This window comes from Pocillopora damicornis, chromosome 5 (genome assembly GCF_964200805.1).
Source record: "Pocillopora damicornis chromosome 5, jaPocDami1.2, whole genome shotgun sequence".
Classification (NCBI taxonomy): domain Eukaryota; kingdom Metazoa; phylum Cnidaria; class Anthozoa; order Scleractinia; family Pocilloporidae; genus Pocillopora; species Pocillopora damicornis.
The window spans coordinates 21,993,814-22,012,963 of record NC_142674.1 but is presented as its reverse complement, the minus strand read 5'-3'; the positions used below and the strand labels follow the sequence as shown (position 1 = coordinate 22,012,963).

General features: G+C 36.4%; 1 protein-coding gene and 1 long non-coding RNA gene across 8 annotated transcripts; both read right to left on the bottom strand.

Moving 5' to 3' along the window:
• Positions 1 to 1,706: 1,706 nt before the first annotated feature.
• On the bottom strand, positions 1,707 to 15,306 carry LOC149045974 (uncharacterized). 7 transcript variants are annotated; one of them, XR_016186705.1, is made up of 8 exons: positions 14,735 to 14,874; positions 14,313 to 14,451; positions 13,527 to 13,597; positions 12,966 to 13,011; positions 7,817 to 7,925; positions 4,780 to 4,964; positions 4,012 to 4,120; positions 1,707 to 2,506 (listed from the first exon to the last, which is right to left on the bottom strand). It is a non-coding gene; the product is annotated as an uncharacterized LOC149045974 (long non-coding RNA). The 7 variants fall into 7 exon arrangements; XR_016186704.1 differs by having other exon boundaries at positions 2,370 to 2,506; positions 4,780 to 4,840; positions 4,876 to 4,964; positions 14,313 to 14,968; XR_016186703.1 differs by lacking the exon at positions 14,313 to 14,451 and having other exon boundaries at positions 14,735 to 15,306.
• A 389-nt stretch (positions 15,307 to 15,695) lies between these two features.
• LOC113676617 (actin, cytoplasmic) lies at positions 15,696 to 18,203 on the bottom strand. Its single transcript, XM_027193291.2, has 3 exons — positions 17,873 to 18,203; positions 17,695 to 17,805; positions 15,696 to 16,645 (listed from the first exon to the last, which is right to left on the bottom strand). Exons 1-3 carry the CDS (start codon positions 18,125 to 18,127, stop codon positions 15,881 to 15,883), a joined length of 1,131 nt encoding a protein of 376 aa, XP_027049092.1. The 5' UTR covers positions 18,128 to 18,203; the 3' UTR covers positions 15,696 to 15,880.
• Positions 18,204 to 19,150: the final 947 nt, after the last annotated feature.

Sequence of the window (19,150 nt, the reverse complement as noted above, 5' to 3'; positions counted from 1 at the left end):
ACGAACTTCACAGACAGATCAAAATTGACCAATCACATTTGACGAACGCAATTCCACACGATCGACTGATACTCCCAAGTTAAACGATAAAATTTATTTTATCTTTTTGTAAAATGTTTTAGGAAAGTCCATTTGCCAACGTCCTCTTGTCCTTTTGCAAGTTTTAGTTAATAAAATCTACTACTGGTTCAGAGAACTCTGAGAAATTTTCTCAAAACTGTTTTGTTTATAGTTGTGCAAACCACAAAATTGTCAATTTAAGATCGAAGACATTTTGATTTCTTATGCAAAGTAAATAACAGAAGAACACATAAAAACTTCAATTTGGCTTGGAAGTACTAGATCTCAAGATCCGACAGTTTTTTTTATTTTTTAAGGACTCCAGTGAACTACGCACCAAACCTGTAATAATTTTATCTTTCATTTCACAATAACCTCGTTAGTCGTGACATCTTTAAGAAAAAACATTTGTCTATCTCATTCAACCCTAACAATAAAAATTAGAATTCATGTTCAGCTCAGGTTTTCTTGAGAAAGTTTCAAGCAAATGAAAAGTAATTCTCTAATTAAGTTTGGCTCTGAAATTAACGGCAGACTTGAAAGTTCAGAGAATCCAGTGATCTGTTTCAAAGCAGCACTTTCTTCACAGAGCTTCTTAAGTTTTTCTCTCATTTAAAAAAATTCTTCGCATGCGATCAGAAATCACATTTTGCCATGAAAATTAGCTACGTAATCCCGTTTTTGTAGCGCACTGTATGTTTTCTTTCACTTATGGTGAAGAAACTAGAGAATTCTTGAATTGTTAGAAGATTTTGGTTTGTACAACCCGTAACAAAATATTGTTTGTTTTGTTGTTTCTCGTTGAATGCAACATTGCTCAGGAAACGAGTGAAGGTAAATTTATATTCTTTGAGCCAGTCATTGATAGTTTTTTTGTCGTATTTGTAATGTAGACAGACCTTTCCCAGCCTAAGATTGATGTAACACAGGAATGTAAGAAATTTTGGAGAATTTAATCTGAATTTCATAATTTATCGGCGAAAAATAGAACTTAACTCGGCTAAATTCGTGTCTCAATTATTAAGAAAAGATACGTGAACATTACTTGAAGTTGCGTTATCAAAAAGAAAACGGTGAAGGATTATCTTTGCTTAGTAATTGAATTTGACGAGAATTATCGATCAGTGGCAGCTTTAAGTATATCGAACAAAGCAATCCATGGCTGGGAAAGGTCTTGTAGTTATGTTCATATATTTGCATCTTGTGCAAAAACTTTCGAAAACCAAAATTCTGAAGCGAGAGAATTATTGCTTCAAAAATTTTTACTTCATCAGGATGTAAGCTAAAAATCTGGTAAATTTTACAAGGAATTTGGACGAGAGTCTGTTCAGAAATGGTTTCTTGAGAAATTTTGCACAAAATGCTATTCACAAAGCTTTGGGAAGAAGAATTTAAGGGAAACCATTTTGAATTTTTTGGTCAAAAATTTGTCAAGGGAAACTCTGTGCAAATTCAACCACATTTTCCCGCCAAAAAACTTAGTTTATATACGAACAAATTTTGTTTCACATATTTATAATAATTTAATTGAATTTCTATCAACTAATTAAGGAATATTTAGGAGAAGAGATTTGTAAGACAAAAAACTTTGAATTATATTCATTGAATGAAATAAAGATTACAAATAAAAAAGTGAACAACATTGCTATGTTTATTGACTTTTATTCATAATATAAATATATAGCATAAGTGAAAGATGAACTTTTACGATAACATTGGAAAATATTTTTAAAAAAACGGCGCGTGCGTATTTTTGAGCACCGTATTTTAAGTTTTTTGGCGGGAAAATTTGCTACATATGAACAGATGTTACTTACAAAGCCTATAAATAATTTTTTTGAAGAAATGAGGCGCATGCGTATTTTCAGCGGTTTTTAGGCAGGAATATTAAAAATTTGAACAGGTGTTACTAAGGAAAAGCGGGAGGAGAACATTTTCATTTTAAATTCGTCCTGAAGCAGGCTATTAATTAAATAAATACAGGGGTAAGTTTCTAAAGAAACTGTGGTGCTGCGTCGGTGGGAGAGTATAGCAGGGTAAAACGTCAGATTTGAAACTCCTTACGGTGGCTAATATACCTTATCAACACGTTGATAATACTGAATTACCCTATCAATTAAATTAATTCGTTCGAAAAACTGTAAAAAAAGAAAAGAGTCGAATTCCCTGAACTAAGCAAAGCAATTTTTGAAACTTACGCGAAAACTCTCCAAATGAAATCTAGTCAGTTTTTTTTTTCACGAATTATTTTAAGTCGTCTTCTATAATGGACTTGTTTGCAAGAAATTATTTGAAAACGAAAGCGTCAATCTACTGTAATCTCTTTCGAATAATCTCACTTGAAAGATAATCTAGTAACCTTGGTGTTCCAACTCTGCTGTGAACTTGTTTCCCGCTTGAGTGATTGTTTTTCGATCATGCGCTTCGAGTCTTGACAGACTTCGAGCTGCGAGAAAAGAACAGAAAAATATTATTCTTGGCTTTCGAAAGTGATACTTCAAATCAAAAATAATTAAATGAAAGCTTTGTGTGGATGCAAATTAAACAACATAGTCAACAAACAAATAAAATAATTCGCAAAGATTGCCATTTCTTTTGGACATACATTACAGTTCATAACGATAGTCCACAAATAATTTTTAAATACGTTGTTCTGAAACTTCACTGTTCGTCTGCCGTTTTCGCTTACCCTTTTAAAAAACAGCGAATTGGAGTCGCGAGAACTTTTCAACTGGTGCTCTTACACCTTATTTCAAATTTGGGAAAGTTTACTTCACTAAACGTAAATTTACAAACATTCCTCTACGTTAACATGACAATATTGCATTACACATCTTACTATGATTACTCCGTGAGTTATTCGTTTGTCTTATCTATTTCTTACAAGCCGAAGTTTTCCAAGAACTTGAAAAAGAAAATTTAAATTGTTGTCAACCAGAAAATGTGAAAATTTTAAACTGAGTTCAGCAAGATTTTCGTGCAACCACCTTCTTTGATAAAAGAACAAACAGAACGAAAACGATAGTTTACCTTTGGGACTGAGGCTTTATTCTAGACTAGTATAGGTTTAAACAAAAATCTTTCCAAATCCTTCATTTGATAAAATCACCGAAAAAAACACGAACTTTAAATTATCACTAGCACTCGGTATCAATCCTTCCTCGAGTTCTTTCGCAAATCATTTTCAGTTTTCTTTTTACCTACTTTTTTTTTCAGTAAAACCTCGTAAGCCACATCTCGCTTTCCAATCAGCGGCCCAATTAGTCAATTTCATTTTCGTAATTTATGTGTTAACAATCCAGTATGCACGTCCAGAATGCAAAAACTTCTGCAGTGTTTTTCCCAGCTGAGCATATTTCAAAATGTTAAAGCAAAAAAGCTCATTCAAAAAATAACGATGAAGTCCATGCGGCCAGAAAATTTTTGCATTTTTTTTTTGTGGCGAATTTGCTGCATAAGCCCTAGGTGCGCAAGAAAACCTTCACCAAGGGAAACAATCCGCAAAAAATAACTTCGGTCAAATGAAAAACGTCGCATTAACACTCACCGATATATTCATCAGCGAATCATTAACAATACAGCCCTCTACTTCAAAATTTAGAAAATTTTTCTTTAACTCAAAATATACGTTTCTTTCCTCACTAATTTTCTGTAGCTTGAACATATAATCATAGTAGATGAGTTCCATGCAGCACAAATTTCAGCCACTTTCAGCCGCAAACATTTGTTTCCCCGAAGGAAAAAAGGTAAAATTTCCGCACAGCCTCATACCACATCATACATTCAGTTCTTGGATAGAGAAAACAATGACAAAAACAATACATTACCATTGGGAAAACAGATTTGTTATACAATAGTATGGGGCTGTGCGGAAATTTTACCGGAAAAAACAACCCAAGTCGCATGACACACACCACGCACTTAAGTGTTAGTTTGGATAATATTGATTACCTCACCGTTGGAAAAAGTCCATCCTGAATGTCACCTTTTCTTCTCAACAAATTGCGTGATTTTCTATTCATATCCAGTTTATCGCCACCATGTTCTTGCGTGCTTTTGCCTGTAGGAGGACAGGATGATTGTCACATGATGAAGTTATTTGTGGAAAAAGTTGTCTACATCTTGCACAACGGAAGACACTGTGGTTCAATGGACTGGACGAGACTCTGTGTCGAGAGATCCAGATTCAAACCCAAGCAGTATGAAGTGATCTTAGACAAGACACTAAAATCTATATTGACTTACTCCACCCAAGAGTTTTAAGGAGTATCAACGAAGTCCCTTGGAAAACTAACAAAATACTGGAAAGGTCTGGCTTCCCATCCACGGGAAAATCGGCCTAATCTGGTCGCTTCATGCCGAGTTCGTCCCCAGATACGGCCGTATAGCACACAGACTTAACCCTTTAACTCCCAAGATCTAATTGCTAATTCTCTCCTCTAGCTGTTACACACTTCCTTGTAAATCAGTTGCTGCCCTGCCTTTCGGCGTCGATAAAGATCTGAGCTACGAGAATCATTTTCTTAATTTATAAACTCAATGAAACTTTGTGATGAATAACGCTTCATTCATTCTAAGATGAGCTATCACAGAACCAACTACGGTAAGCCCTCCCCTCTTGCTTCAAAAAAAAGACAATTTACGTTATCAACTCAGTTGATAATATTAAATTACTCTATTAAGGAAAATTCCAAGAACAAACTTTGACCAGTTATGTACCTTTTCAGTATCTACATCCACATCTTGAACCTTCTCGGTCATTTCATCTCCACGTGCTGAGAGGCGGATAAAAATCCAACAATGAGTTGTTTTCAGCCGCAAATGAAATATTTTCTTAGGCAAATATTCTTCAAAACGCTATGTTCCCATCCAACATCGAAGCCTCTAAGCGGGAGACCTCCTCGCTGAAGAAAAAGACAAAACCACGCTAAATTTTTAATGTTGTTCGCCATGCTCGTTCAGCATTGAAAGAACTTGAATATATAAATGCTTATTTCACATGAATATTCTTAGCTTCCAGTCTTTTGAAATGCAAATTAGCAAAGAAATGGTGTTTTCACTTCCAAGAAAAAAATATTTCAGTTTAGAAAAACCCACACAGCGGTCCCACAATGCGCATGCGCGAGAAGATCAATTTTCGGCAAAAACTCTGGTTTTGGTATTTTGACGTTGCTCTAAACACATTTGGATCGGGTGCAGTAAAGCAAAGCCAAAGTTGTCCCAAGGGCCACCCCAAAGCTGGGAAAGGTTGGTGGGGAGGGGGGAGGGGGGAGGGGGGCTTTCCAAAATTCCACTGATAGCCTTGGTGCAAACCATGATTTCTCTCTTATATTTCTGTCCAGATAAAATGAATACCGAATAATGTATGCAATTGTATGGCTGACAAACCTATGGTAAATATATTTAAGATGGAAGGTACAGTAATGCAGACTCTTAAATATAGACTTGAACACTTAGGAATGAAACCTGTCCTAACCCACACAAAAAACACCACCACTACCATTAGAGGGAAAGGGGAGAAGAGGGTTTGAAAGAGAGGGAGCTTGTGACAAACTCAATGTTCTGGCCAAGGGGCTTAATAAAGAGGGGCTTACCTCTTTACACCCTAACATCAGCATGCATATTCTCCATACTATTCTTAATATATTTCTCATGGCAATGACAAGGAGAATTTAGTTAAAAATCAGGAGCTGTTCAAGTTTGCAATCATTTCCTTGGTTCTCACAAGTCTTTATGTTGGATTTAGTAGTGATCCCTCAGTAAGAAATTAGATGTTAGTCACCCTCAGGGATTAAGGGGTTACTAGAGAAGGGCTTATTTCAATCAAAAAAGAGACTTATTAGAGTTGTGTGCTTAATAGAGAAGGGGGCTAAATAGAGGGTGAGCCTATTAGAGAGGGGGTTCATCAGAGAGGGGTGCACAGTTAGGCAGGGGGTGTTAGATAACTGGGCTTATTAAACAGAGGGACCTATCACAGAGATGTGCTTCATAGAGAGGGAAATTCAAGAAAGGGGCACTGGAAACAGAGGACAGATAATATAGAAGGCTCAGGTTACCTGGGCATGCTTGAAAAGAGTAGGGCTCATCAGAGTGGGGTGCTCAATGAAAGGGACTTTCTTTGAGCAGGGTGCTAAAGAGTGTGGGGAACTTATTGAGGAAGGGGCTCATAGAAGAGGGGCTTTTTTTTACAAAGGGGGCTTAGTAGACTTGAAGTTCTAAACGGGGGGGATTACAAGGGGTGGAGGGCTTATCAGAAACTCTAAGTTCTAGACAGAAGCTTAGAAGAGAAGGGGTGCATATTAGAAACTTGAAGTTCTAGAGAAGGGAATTAAAGGGAACTTGATGTTCAGATGTGGAACTTATCAGAGAAAAGAGCCTCATAGAGCGGGAGGCTTCAAGAGAGGATAGAAATGTTAAGTTCTTGATCATTTTTAACCCTTTAACTCCCAGATGTTATTAGCAGTCAACTCCTCTTTATAATATCCATCATTATCCAGTTAAAACAGGCAGTGTGAATACATATATCCTATTAGACATTTTGGCGTGTAGTATTGCTGTGTATTTTTACAAGTTGTGCATTATTTTGATGAGCCTGTAAGGCTTGTCAAAATAAAAACAATGTTAGAATACTCAGTTAGTTAGAATACTCAGCAATACTATATGCCAAAATGTTTAATAATTTAAATTTTAATTGGATACTAAACTAATAAAATTTCTCATAAGGCAAGAAAAGCAAAGCAGATAGAGAAGCATAGCACACATAGCCAACTGCTTAAACAGGTTTTTTTACAGTACAAAATAGCCACCTGTCCAAATAACTGTACAATATTGCAGGATATTTGAACTCTCTTTGCACATTATTTGTACTCTATTTTGCGCAGTTAGATAGCAATGAAATGTATCAGCTAGAAGTTTTATGTTATCTAACATCAAATTCTAGTAACTCATTTACCAGAAAATTTTTAGATGCTAGAAAGGAGAATTAACAATCAGATCTTTGAAGTTAACCCTTTAACTCCCAAGATCTCATTGGCAATTTTCTTTTATTTACTGTCTGTTATACAGTTCTTGTGATGTTAGTTTTGACAATTTGGTATTGGATCAAATAATGAACCCCCGATTAATATTTTTCTTTATTCTCATCACTTAATATCTGGTTGATATTGTATTGATGTTGTAAGGAGAAATGCTGTCTTGGTCACTCATGGGAGTTATAGGGTTGAAAGATTGACAGCCTTAAGAAAACTGTTGCTGATTACCCTAAATATTATTTAATACAAACTCCAACATGCTCATATTGGAAACAACAGAATAAAACTAACTAAGCTTAACCAATATCCATAATAACCAGATAGAAAACAATTTATCATCAACTATCCAAGTATGGTGAAAATATTGACCACACACTAACACAGCCATGATGAATCCATCAAAACATTAGCTGGATAATATTGTAATTTTGTTTTCACATAGATCAACATTCCAAAGGGCACATTTGTGCATGCGAGTGTTGAATTCAACTATTGCAACCATACTTATTTCAAATATTGTGATTCAAATTAAACTGAAAACATAATTTTTATGTAACATGTAAAAACAAAGTTGGTGGATAAAACACAAAAAACTGATAATCCATGACATAAGTCGTGCCAAAACACCACGCATATGAGTTTGAAATTTTATATTGCCACCTAGTTACAGACTGAAGTAATAAGCTGGATATGAAAATTATATCAACAATAAAATCGTCATTCACCTTTTTGTAGAGATAAACCACAAGGAAAGCTTGCAGTGACATGGCAGAACTCCCTGACTGGGCTTTCTTTCCTTTATCCCTCTCTACAAATGCATCAGACACAATATTCCTGAAAAAAAAAAAAAAAAAAAGGATGTTAAAAAGTGTCCTTATATTGCTAAAAGAGAAATTTGTTTTTGGTCACTCCTGAGACGGTAAAAATTCATTCATAGCCAGCCTAAGGGATGGGAGCTTGTTTGTTATTAATTGCTTGCTTGTGCAAATGCAAGTCAAGTGATTTATAATGCTGATGCTTATCACATTTTCCTTAGCAATAAACTATCAAGAGGCAATGCTCAGCTCTTAAAAGAATCATTGTGTGTCTGAGAGCTCTGGTGTCCACCATCAAGCAAACCTAAGACAGACCATTAAGCATCTAATTTCTCCTTACAATATGCCCCCTAAATCAAACATCAATGTCATGAGAATAAAGGTCAGGCTTGTAGCATCTTGGCTGTTTAACTAGGTGCTTAGTGACAAACTTCCTGCATACTGCTAGGATAGGAAATGACTAAAACTAAAAGAAATAACATTCTGGTAATAGTGATAGTCTATTTGATGTTTGAAATTTCCTCTAGGTGCCAGATGGATCATCTAATGTAATATTAAAACAGTTCTCACAATCATAATCAAAATAAAGCTCTTGTTTTTGCTGGTTTTTTTGCTGGAGTCCCAATGAAAACAGTAAAGGTAAGCAGTTGAGTCTGTACACAAAGAGAGGGGGCATTGGGATTTTCTCTTTAACAGTTTTGGGTATTTTTTAGATTGAATTTGTGGCTTTTGTGCCCAAAAAACTTAACTATTTTGGTTTTGATGTTCATTGTACTTTGCAGATTTCATCAAAGAACTTACTAAAAGGTTTCAGATTTAATATCCAATGCGGTTTTTGGTTTTTCCTATCTAGGTTCCAGTTTGTTATTCTCTTCAATCCAAGCAGCAATTATGCACCTCTTCTGATGACTTCAATGTTATTGAGAGGAATGTGTGACAAACCAAATGTCACCAAAAAAAATAACTTCTTGTGGGTAAAATAAGGTAATTAAGTAGGTGTCAATATTGTTTTAAATGTTAGGGGTTATGTGAACATGTTACAAGAAAATTTTGCTAGCTTTAATTTTGTCAAAATTGGTGCATCAAATAAGAAACATTTTTAGTGCATGGTGTCTTTTGACATGAAACTCACAGTGTTCACAAATTTCTGAGAATGTCTATCATTCAATAACTTCAATTTTCACAAGGCCAAACTTCTCACCTCAAGAAATGGTTCCTCCTCTAATGGCATCCCTTGCGAAATGGCTTTTGGAATTCCTAGGAATTCCTAGGAAAATCCTAGGAATTCCTAGGAATTTATTCCTAGGAATTCCTAGGAATAAAGGTGTGAATTTTCACGGTAAATTCGGACTGGGAATTCCTAGGAATTCCTAGGAATTCCCAACCATAACAACTCTGGTTCTAAAAACCTAGAAATTCCTAGAAATTCCCAGAAATTCCCAGAAATTCCCAGAAATTCCAAGTTTATAGCCAACAGGACTTGGAATTCCTAGGAATTCCTAGGAATTCCTAGGAATTCCAACTCAGAGAACCAATGACTTTCCCTGAAAAGCTGTAAATCTAAAAAATTCCTAGGAATTTCTGGGAATTTCTGGGAATTTTTGGGAATTTTTAGGAATGTTTAAGAATTACTGGGAATTTTAAGCAAAAATTTGAGGCTAATGATATAAAATAAATACTTTAAATTAAAAAAACCCAGCTAAAATTCAAGTATTCAATGAAATTTATTTAAAAGCTTGATTAAGGCGTACATGTAAAATATTTTTGATTAATTATTAACATCAATGTGTGGTAATATTAGGATGGAATTTGATTTATTTTTCTTTTCTTGAAAACTTCATACGGATTAATCCTCAATTATAGCTATTCGTATAAAATAGTTCTAATCAATCATTAAATTTGGTTTGACACAAATTGTGAATAAAATCTGTTGATTCTTTTCCAAAAAATACAATATCCTAAGTTATATTTATATAGTTATATTCTTGGGAGTGAAGGGGCTAATTACAGACAAATAAAATTGATTTTTTGATTAAAATCTTGTTATAACTGTAACAATAAATTAGAATGAAGTTATCCTAAACTGCAAACTTAGCTGCTGTTTGTACTGTTTGTATTTTTTTTCCTGGACTCACAATGAGTTGGCCTTGAATGAGGTTATCAACAAGAACCTTGACCATTTTGTATCTGGATTCCTTGACATCTGAATTTGAAAAAAAAAATATATTAAAATATGTATGTTTAAAGCTCAGACCAGGCTTTTAAGATGGCTATGAGGAAAAGGGCATTCATTGGATTCTCAAATTGAGAAATCTGTGTTATATTGAGTGACTTTTATATTGGAGTTAGTACATCTCTCTCATGGATTTTACTAAAAAAGGGCTGAATTCATTATTTTGTTTTTACCAAGGAGGGCTTCTTTATGTACTAAAGTTTGTTATGAATCTTGAATGTTCCCAAACGTGACTAGAGGAATCTTGAAACCTTACTGATAGGTTTATTTCATTGTAAAGCATAAGCTTAAGAAACTGCGGCATGCAAGTGACCGATTCGATTCTCAGAATTATTCTAGTTTCAGTTGCGCCGAGCGTTATGTAAGCTTAATTCAACCCGCTACATCTATTCTTTTATAAGATTTTGATCACAACGAATATCGCAATTTTTACTCACCACAAACTTTCAAAATCGTAGCTTTACAGATGGCCACTCGACCCTTGTTTGTACCGGTCCATATGTCAACTGTTGTCCCTACTTTTAACTCCACGGCGCCAACGACTTTCTTCTCTTTTACAACACTCACGCTATTCTCGTTTTCCCATTGAACCAGAATAAAAGCTATCTTTAGAAATGTTATATTAAGCAAAACAGTTGAGAAAAGCGATCAACCGATGAAAAGTACATTCAAAGATGAGCGCCAAATGGAGTCTTCTTTGTTTCCGATCACGGGCATGATCACGTGGATCTTTTAGGACTTGTCATTGGCTAGCAAAGTGAATCCGCTGGCTTGCCGATTGCAGTGTTAAGAGAAGCGCCGAACTTTATTTTGACTTCTCCGACCGGTTCTCTGCTTCTAGAATATGGATAGCTTGGTGATATAAATAAAGATGTGAGCTCACTCTATGTAGAAATAATCGACAAGAATCGATCGTATTACAAATGCACGATTTGTGGCCGAAAGTTGTCGAGGAAACAAAGACTCGAAACTCACTTGAGTTGTGTTAATGGCAAAGGTGAGAAATAACACAAGCCAATCACAGTTTTGAATGCTACTACAAATCGTCTTTTACCCTCATATTTATAAAAGAAGGATACCACATTCGGAAGTGTAAGAGATACATAGATGATCCCAGTGTACCAGTACCTAAATCTACAAAGCTTGACCGTAGCAAGCGTTCAGCAACACGTTCCAACACCGCCATCTCGATTCCTCAGTCAGTCATTTCCACTGAACTTAAAGCAGTATTGACAACAGAGTAGAGTGCGTCTTACAAAGGAGAAACATTTGTACAAGAGACAGGAGTAGCTATATGCGATTACAGAGGTGCGTTGGAACTCTGGTCCACAAATAGTTATGCACTGCCTGAAGTATAAAACAATTTTGTTGATAGCTGACAGAAAGAGAAGAACAACAAGTAAACTAATAAGAGCTGTGACTACTGAAGTGTGACTAGCATTTTTCATTTTTATATAAAGAAGGACTTGTAATTTGCACCAAAAATAAAAGGATGTAATATTTTTTGGGGAGATCCAGTAATTGGGACATTTAAGAAATTAAGTTATGAAAGGAAACTTGGTTGGTACTTCTCACTACTAACAAGTCTTGTTGACAAATATTTTCAGATCAGAGTTTCAAATAAAGTAAATTGAAGACGTCATATAAAAGGTGTTTTTCCTCGAAGGGTACATTGACTACCTCTGTCTTGTCTGCATGCCAAATGTTTGCAAAGTGTGTGGATGATCCACAAGTATTGGAACTCTTACAAAAATGTTTTGTAAGAATAAAAACAGGAAAACAAATTACAGCAATTAGTCATGAAAATAGAGCAAAAAACTGAAAAAAAGCAGCAACAACAATCATGAAAAAAGAAAGATTAATTAGGTGTTGAATTTGTTGGTCTAAGGCATGAAATTTCTACTAAAAGTATTGTCAACAAAAAGTCTCTGACAGCGTTTGAGGCAACTGAGCTTGACTGTTCCAAGGTTTTCTAACAAAGGCAACCAGTAATGTAGGTTAGGGAAGTAAGATAACAATGTAATTATTGTTAATTATTGTGGAAGTTGGCAATTTCCATTTAACATAACTGACAGCTGGTTCATGAGAAAATCCATATTAATATAAAGATTTACTAAAACTTAGTTTGAGTAATAAATTTCATGATCTTTAAGTTATAAACATGTACTTGTATGTATATCTCTTGGTAAGTTTTGTATAGCATACCTTTTATTGAGCCAAAGTTTTAAGCCTCTGAAATTACTCTTTTTCTTAAAACCTTCACATTCAAGGTATTGAGAATTTCTTAGAATTTATGTGGACCTCAGGGTATTAAAATTGCCTCAAATTCAATTCCCAGCAATTCCCAAGAGTTCCACACTTCTTAAATTATAGGTAGTTTGTAAAGCTGAGAATTCTTAGGAATTCCTAGGGATTCCAAGTCCTCACAAAACTGGAGTCTTCCTTTCCCAGAAATTCCCAGTAATTCCAAGCTTTTTAAATCAGAGTTAATTTGCATAGATGGGAATTTTTGAGTATTCCTTGGAATTCCTAGGAATTCCTAGGAATTCCTAGGAATTCCCAGAAATTCCCAAAAAACTGGGAATTCAGTTTGCAAGAGTCATTTGCATAATTGGGAATTTTTGAGAATTCCTAGGAATTCCTAGGAATTCCTAGGAATTCCCAGAAAACTGGGAATTCAGTTCGCAAGGGATGGGATGTAGAGTTGACCTGATTATTTATTAACCAAAAAATATCAAAGAAATTGATTCTGAAAAAAACTTCTCTCATAGCAGCCTTAAAAAGGAAAACATTTCAACTTAATTTTCACAGGGCCAAACTTCTCACCTCAAGAAATGGTTCCTCCTTTAATGGCAAGGGATGTAGAGTTGACCTGATTATTTATTAACCAAAAAATATCAAAGAAATTGTTTCTGAAAAAAACTTCTCTCATGGCAGCCTTAAAAAGGAAAACATTTCAACATATTTAAAAGGAGATAAAAGTTTTAAAATGGAAAACATTTCAAAATTTTTAAAGGGAGCTAAGAGTTTTGTTTCCAACATTGCGACATATATTTTCTTTCTTTTGACACTCATTCAGTTCTCATTGTTTACAGGTTTCTTAAACTTTAGCAAGGGATACATATGTTAACTTTATAATTCAAAGAGCACATATCACATGCAAACAGCACATGCAAATTTTTTTCAAAGGAAACAACATCTAGGCTCATGGTGATGTTAAATCCAGTTTCCTTCCTTTCTATTATGTGTAAAGATAGTTGGCTTAAGTTAATCCTGGTAAACTATACCTGTTTGCGCCAAAAATTATTTAATGTTTCCAGTGATACTCCTTTATCAAAAAATGCAAATTTACAAAAAAGTTATAGGAATACATTTCCCTATTCGTACCTTGTACTTGAGACATTTTTTTCCATCTGCGATTTGTTCTTGCCTCCTGACATCTGAAACACTCGGTTTCCCTGATAGAAGAATAGATTTGCTGTTAGTGCGGAACTGCTGGTGTGAAATGTGATCAACCAACCCCTTAATTGACATCTCTCGTTATTTGTGTTCACACACAAACCATTCTTTTTTACAGAATACCTAATGTTTACCTGGTGTACCCACTACCTAGCTCTCTTAAGGGACCAAGACAGAATTTCTCTTTACAATATCAATACAATATCAAGTAGACAAATGATGAGAATATAGAAAATTATCAATTAGGGGATTATTAGTTGATCCAAGACCAAATTCTCCAAATTAACATCATGAGAATTTGTATAGCAGACAGTAAGGAGAATTACTACTGAGATATTGGGAGTGGAAGGGTTAGTTAATGTCACAGCAACTTGAATAAATTGAAGAGGAACAAAATTCCATTCAGATGATCACACATTTAGCCAAAAGCTTTGGCAATGGAAGAAAGGGCAGCAAAAATCTAAACATATTACTGTCATCTCTCTAAGACACCTTCACAACTTTCTGGAACATCTCTGGAAACTTTTTGACATCTTGGGATAACCTTTCCAGGGACAGACTTAAAATAGACCAGTGCATGAGGTCAAGGGAAAATCTTACACCACCTCATTCCTCTAAGATCGTTAGTTTTTTTATTATTCATTTAGTAAAATGTAGTATTTGAAATGGATTTTAAAGCATGGTTGTCACAGGTGAGTTTAGTTCCACCCTCACCATAATATATTATATTTGAACCTTCTCCATTCAGATCCAGCAAAGAAGTTTCATCCTCTTCATCCACCATCCTTTTCCAACCTTCAACCCCCACTCCCACGGACTTGGGCACTTCAGACAACGTTTCCTGAGCTGTCGACTTAAAAAAATCTACCCTTCACATTGCGGAATTAAATTTTCAAGGGATGCTTGGGAAAAAATTGGGGGGCGGAGAAACAGGGGGAGGGACAGGGATAGAGAATGGATGAAAATAGATCGTTGTATCTTCTATGTCTCTTGATACATCGCTTCGAAGAATTCAACATTTCCCTAGAATTTGACCATAAACAATTGGTGAAAGTAAGATATACGAATGGTAAAATTAAATTCCGCTATCGAATTAAAAAACCTATGCTCAAGTATAATAAAGTTTTGCAACCTACCAAAATGCACAAAGTTCGAATTCACCAGCCACCATAAGATCAACAAGGTTGGTCTGTAAACTCTCCCTTTCAGGCACATTTCTCCAGATTTAGGTGAACAAATGAATAGGTATATACATTGCATTACACATTAAAATATCCAACACTCCAACCACCCCTTGCTACAGGAATGAAGGCGGACTGGAAGAAATTGCAATGCTAGCTCCTATAAAGAGAAACTAATTCAGGGAGCCTAGGATAAATTTTCTAACCCTCTCTAGGAGTAGGGTCAGGTCGACGTTGGCTGTGCATCACTCAAAGAATCTACTCGTAATTTTGCAGAGCTTCATCTTTTAAATACATTGATAGTAAGGTACCAAATACATTTGATTTGTGAGAAAAGCGAAATTGTTCGTCTCCCTTTCCTCAGGACAACTACGCGGATAATGTTGACCAAAGCGGTTCCGGTTGAGAAATAAAAGACAAGGTTCGCGAAATTCGTACAAGGGCACAGTTTCTTTAAGGCTCCCTATGGGTCTGCGGCGAACTCGGTGGATTAAGGATACAGATTGGGAACTTCGAGACAAGGTGTTGCTAACTCTGGATGACAGCAAGACCAAAATTAATGTAGGTGAGATTCTGCTTCGCTGTCACGCAACGGCTGCGTAGAACAGTCGCGGTCAATCTGATGCGCGTGGTTACATACAGAATGAGCTTTTCCTTTGTACCGACAGTTCTTTGACCACAGTGGGGTGGTCACGCAATCTCCGTTTTAGTACGAAAGATTGTTTAGTCACAACAGTTTACAACTGACTCACACAGAATATATTTATATTATACAGGTTATATTAGATAATCAAAGATTAAATATATACGCCTTTCCGATTCCATGGTTTGAAAACCACGTCGAATTTAGTATTTTCGAGAATTGTCAACAACGCAGACAAACAGACTCTTAGGAAAACCAACACAACAAGTTATATTTCTGCTAATTTTCAACGTTTATTTTCACATCTTTTATAAAACTATTAATGATTCATATTACAATAGTCAAAACGCGTTTCCTTGAAAATAACGTTTCAAGTCTCTTTAGAGCAGGCTCAAAGTCAGTTCCGAGTGTAATCCTGAAAATGTTTCCACATAATCAGTTGTTGTAAAGCCATTTGCTTAGAAGCATTTGCGGTGAACAATGGAGGGGCCAGATTCATCGTATTCCTGCTTGGAGATCCACATCTGTTGGAAGGTGGACAGAGAGGCCAAGATTGATCCTCCAATCCATACGGAGTATTTTCGCTCGGGAGGAGCAATAATCTTGATTTTCATTGTGGGTGGAGCCAGGGCAGTGATTTCTTTCTGCATTCTATCAGCAATTCCTGGGAACATGGTGGAGCCACCAGAGAGCACAGTGTTAGCGTACAAGTCCTTACGGATGTCAACATCACACTTCATGATCGAGTTGTAAGTGGTCTCATGGATACCAGCAGATTCCATTCCAAGGAAGGATGGCTGGAACATAGCCTCTGGAGCACGGAATCTCTCGTTTCCGATGGTGATAACCTGTCCATCAGGAAGTTCATAGCTTTTCTCCAAGCTGGAGCTTGAGGCAGCAGTCTGCATTTCCTGTTCGAAGTCAAGGGCGACATAGTTGAGCTTTTCCTTGATGTCACGCACAATTTCACGCTCGGCAGTTGTGGTGAAAGAATATCCACGCTCTGTCAAGATCTTCATCAAGTAGTCGGTCAAGTCCCTGCCAGCCAAGTCAAGACGAAGGATGGCGTGGGGAAGAGCGTATCCTTCATAGATGGGTACAGTGTGGCTTACACCATCGCCGCTGTCAAAAACGATGCCAGTTGTTCGACCAGAAGCGTACAGCGAAAGTACAGCTTGGATGGCGACATACATGGCTGGTGAATTGAAGGTCTCAAACATGATCTGAAAAGGAAGAGAGGCCGCAATTTACTTAACATTTCTTGAAAGTGGGAGCTCCGATAATATAAACGTTATTCTACAAGTCTTTTCACATCCGCTCGAAGTACATCAACTCGAAATTTTACATGATACGAGATTCTTCTTGATGATAAAGGTACACTTATGTTCCTCTCAGTTCTGTGCTAATTTCCGGTAATTAAGCCCATGTATGCAGAGATCCAAATTTACGTCAATACTGTTGTTTTCTTAAAATAATATTTACTCAAATATCGCAATAAAAAAGATACACTCTCTACAGCTCACATAAAAACAATTTTTGGGTGCAGGTTCACAATTTTTTGATCAAAATGATCATCGTTTGGAATAGAAGGTTCTGTTCGTAGTCAAAATATTCCGAGGAAATAAAACCTACAGAGTACTGATAGTCCAACAATACTCCCACGTCACGTTTTCGAACTTCTAATGGTGTGATTTTCAACCTGACCAATCACAAAACAACATGACCAAATAAGGCAACACATCGTTCCCTGTTAAGAAGTCCCGGTGAACAAATAATTTGCTCGATTAACCAAAAAAATTTTCATATTTTGAACGATATTTTAAGCAGATTTAGCCTTCTATATGTCTCTACAGCATACTACTAGCTTTCGACTGGCACTGTAGCCAAATTGTTACTGTTATGTGGCAACTTTCCGCGTGCCTTCCTCTGTAAGAGGTTAGCCAATTTGAACCTTTCAAATTCCGTGGTCGAGAGACAGCCCAGATGAAATATTGATCAAGCGTTTAAATGCAATCTCATTAACATATAGCTCTGAAACCGTTGCAGAAAACATGATTTTTAAGCTTGCGCACAAAATTCTGAACGTTAACATACGTCGTCAAAGAAACAAATTTCTGTTCACTCCTGCCGCATTTACTCAGCACTAAAATTATGCAGACCAAATAAAATGAGCAGTTGCCGGCCGAGCTCGAAAACGCCGAATGTAAATAGTTACATTACAATGTTCCCTCATGCGGTGATTATTTCTACATTTTTCGCAAACGAATATTACCTGAGTCATCTTCTCTCTGTTGGCTTTGGGGTTCAATGGAGCCTCGGTCAACAAAACTGGGTGTTCCTCTGGGGCAACCCTAAGTTCGTTGTAGAAGGTGTGATGCCAGATCTAAAATTTAACAAAAACCATCAGTAATTTGTCAATTTTTTACACGAAATAAATTTGGAAACCTTACCTTTTCCATATCGTCCCAGTTTGTAACAATTCCGTGTTCGATTGGATATTTCAAGGTAAGAATACCTCGCTTACTCTGGGCTTCATCGCCGACATACGAGTCTTTCTGTCCCATACCAACCATCACACCCTGATGTCTTGGGCGACCGACGATAGAAGGAAAAACAGCTCTGGGAGCATCATCTCCAGCAAAACCAGCTTTGCACATACCAGAGCCATTGTCCACGACCAAAGCAGCAACGTCCTCGTCGGCCATTTCTAGAAGGTAACTTTAAAAGTGCGGAACAAGATGAGATTACAACTGACTACGAGCACAACTCCCGTCGAAAAGTAACTTGTCAGGAGCCTCACAGGGTTATATATACAGCAAAACTCGTGCAAGCTTCTGATTGGCTAGGCTGATAAGCATGTTCATCCCGCTGATGACGCTCACTTGATGATGTTTATTCAAGGAATCCATGCGGAAAAGTGAAATATTTGCATGTTTACAAGCAAACTTGCCCAAATTTGTCGCTTTTAAAGAATAAAATCGCTCATGATGCGGATCTGACGCGCAAAATTTCGCCATATTTTCATAAAATATTGAAATTTTCGCACGTGCAATGTGGGAATACTGTATGAAGCGTTCCGTTTATTTTTACCTAATATGGGCATAATTTTGAGCAAGGACTCAGGCTTTGCGTCGGTGACCGCCCTCACTGGCCCTCGAGAATTCTCCGGTCACGCACAACAAAAAATATGTTTTCCTGAGCGTAGAGAGCATAATGGTTGAGAGTCTGCGATTTGGATCGAAAAATTGTTGATCTTTATTCATTCACATCGTGGAAAATTATCTTACACTTCCATTTTACATGTGACCAATGTTTTCATTCTCTCTACATCGCCCAGCAGACGGACGAGAGGAACACAACATGATTCCTCAGTCAGAAACCGCCTTGATCCATTAATAACTTCTCACAACAACTTACCACAAGATGTTTAAAAATGAGTAGAGAGAATTACTCGTCAACCAGTCACAGATCCACAGGAAGTTTAAATATTCGTTTGGTTTCGTATCACGATCTTATTTCCGTTCACAGGAAAATCCAGCAATTTTTTGTTTCGAATTTTTGTGCTCAGTGAATAATTTTAGATTTCTTGCATAACCGGCTTCGCCTTGAGGAAATTATTAGAATGTCCTTGAATGGCGCTCAGTCAAAACAGTTCAAAACCAACACAATTTAAAAAAACCATTTAAGGTAATCGAAAGTAAAATGAAAACATGCCTCTGTCTGATCGA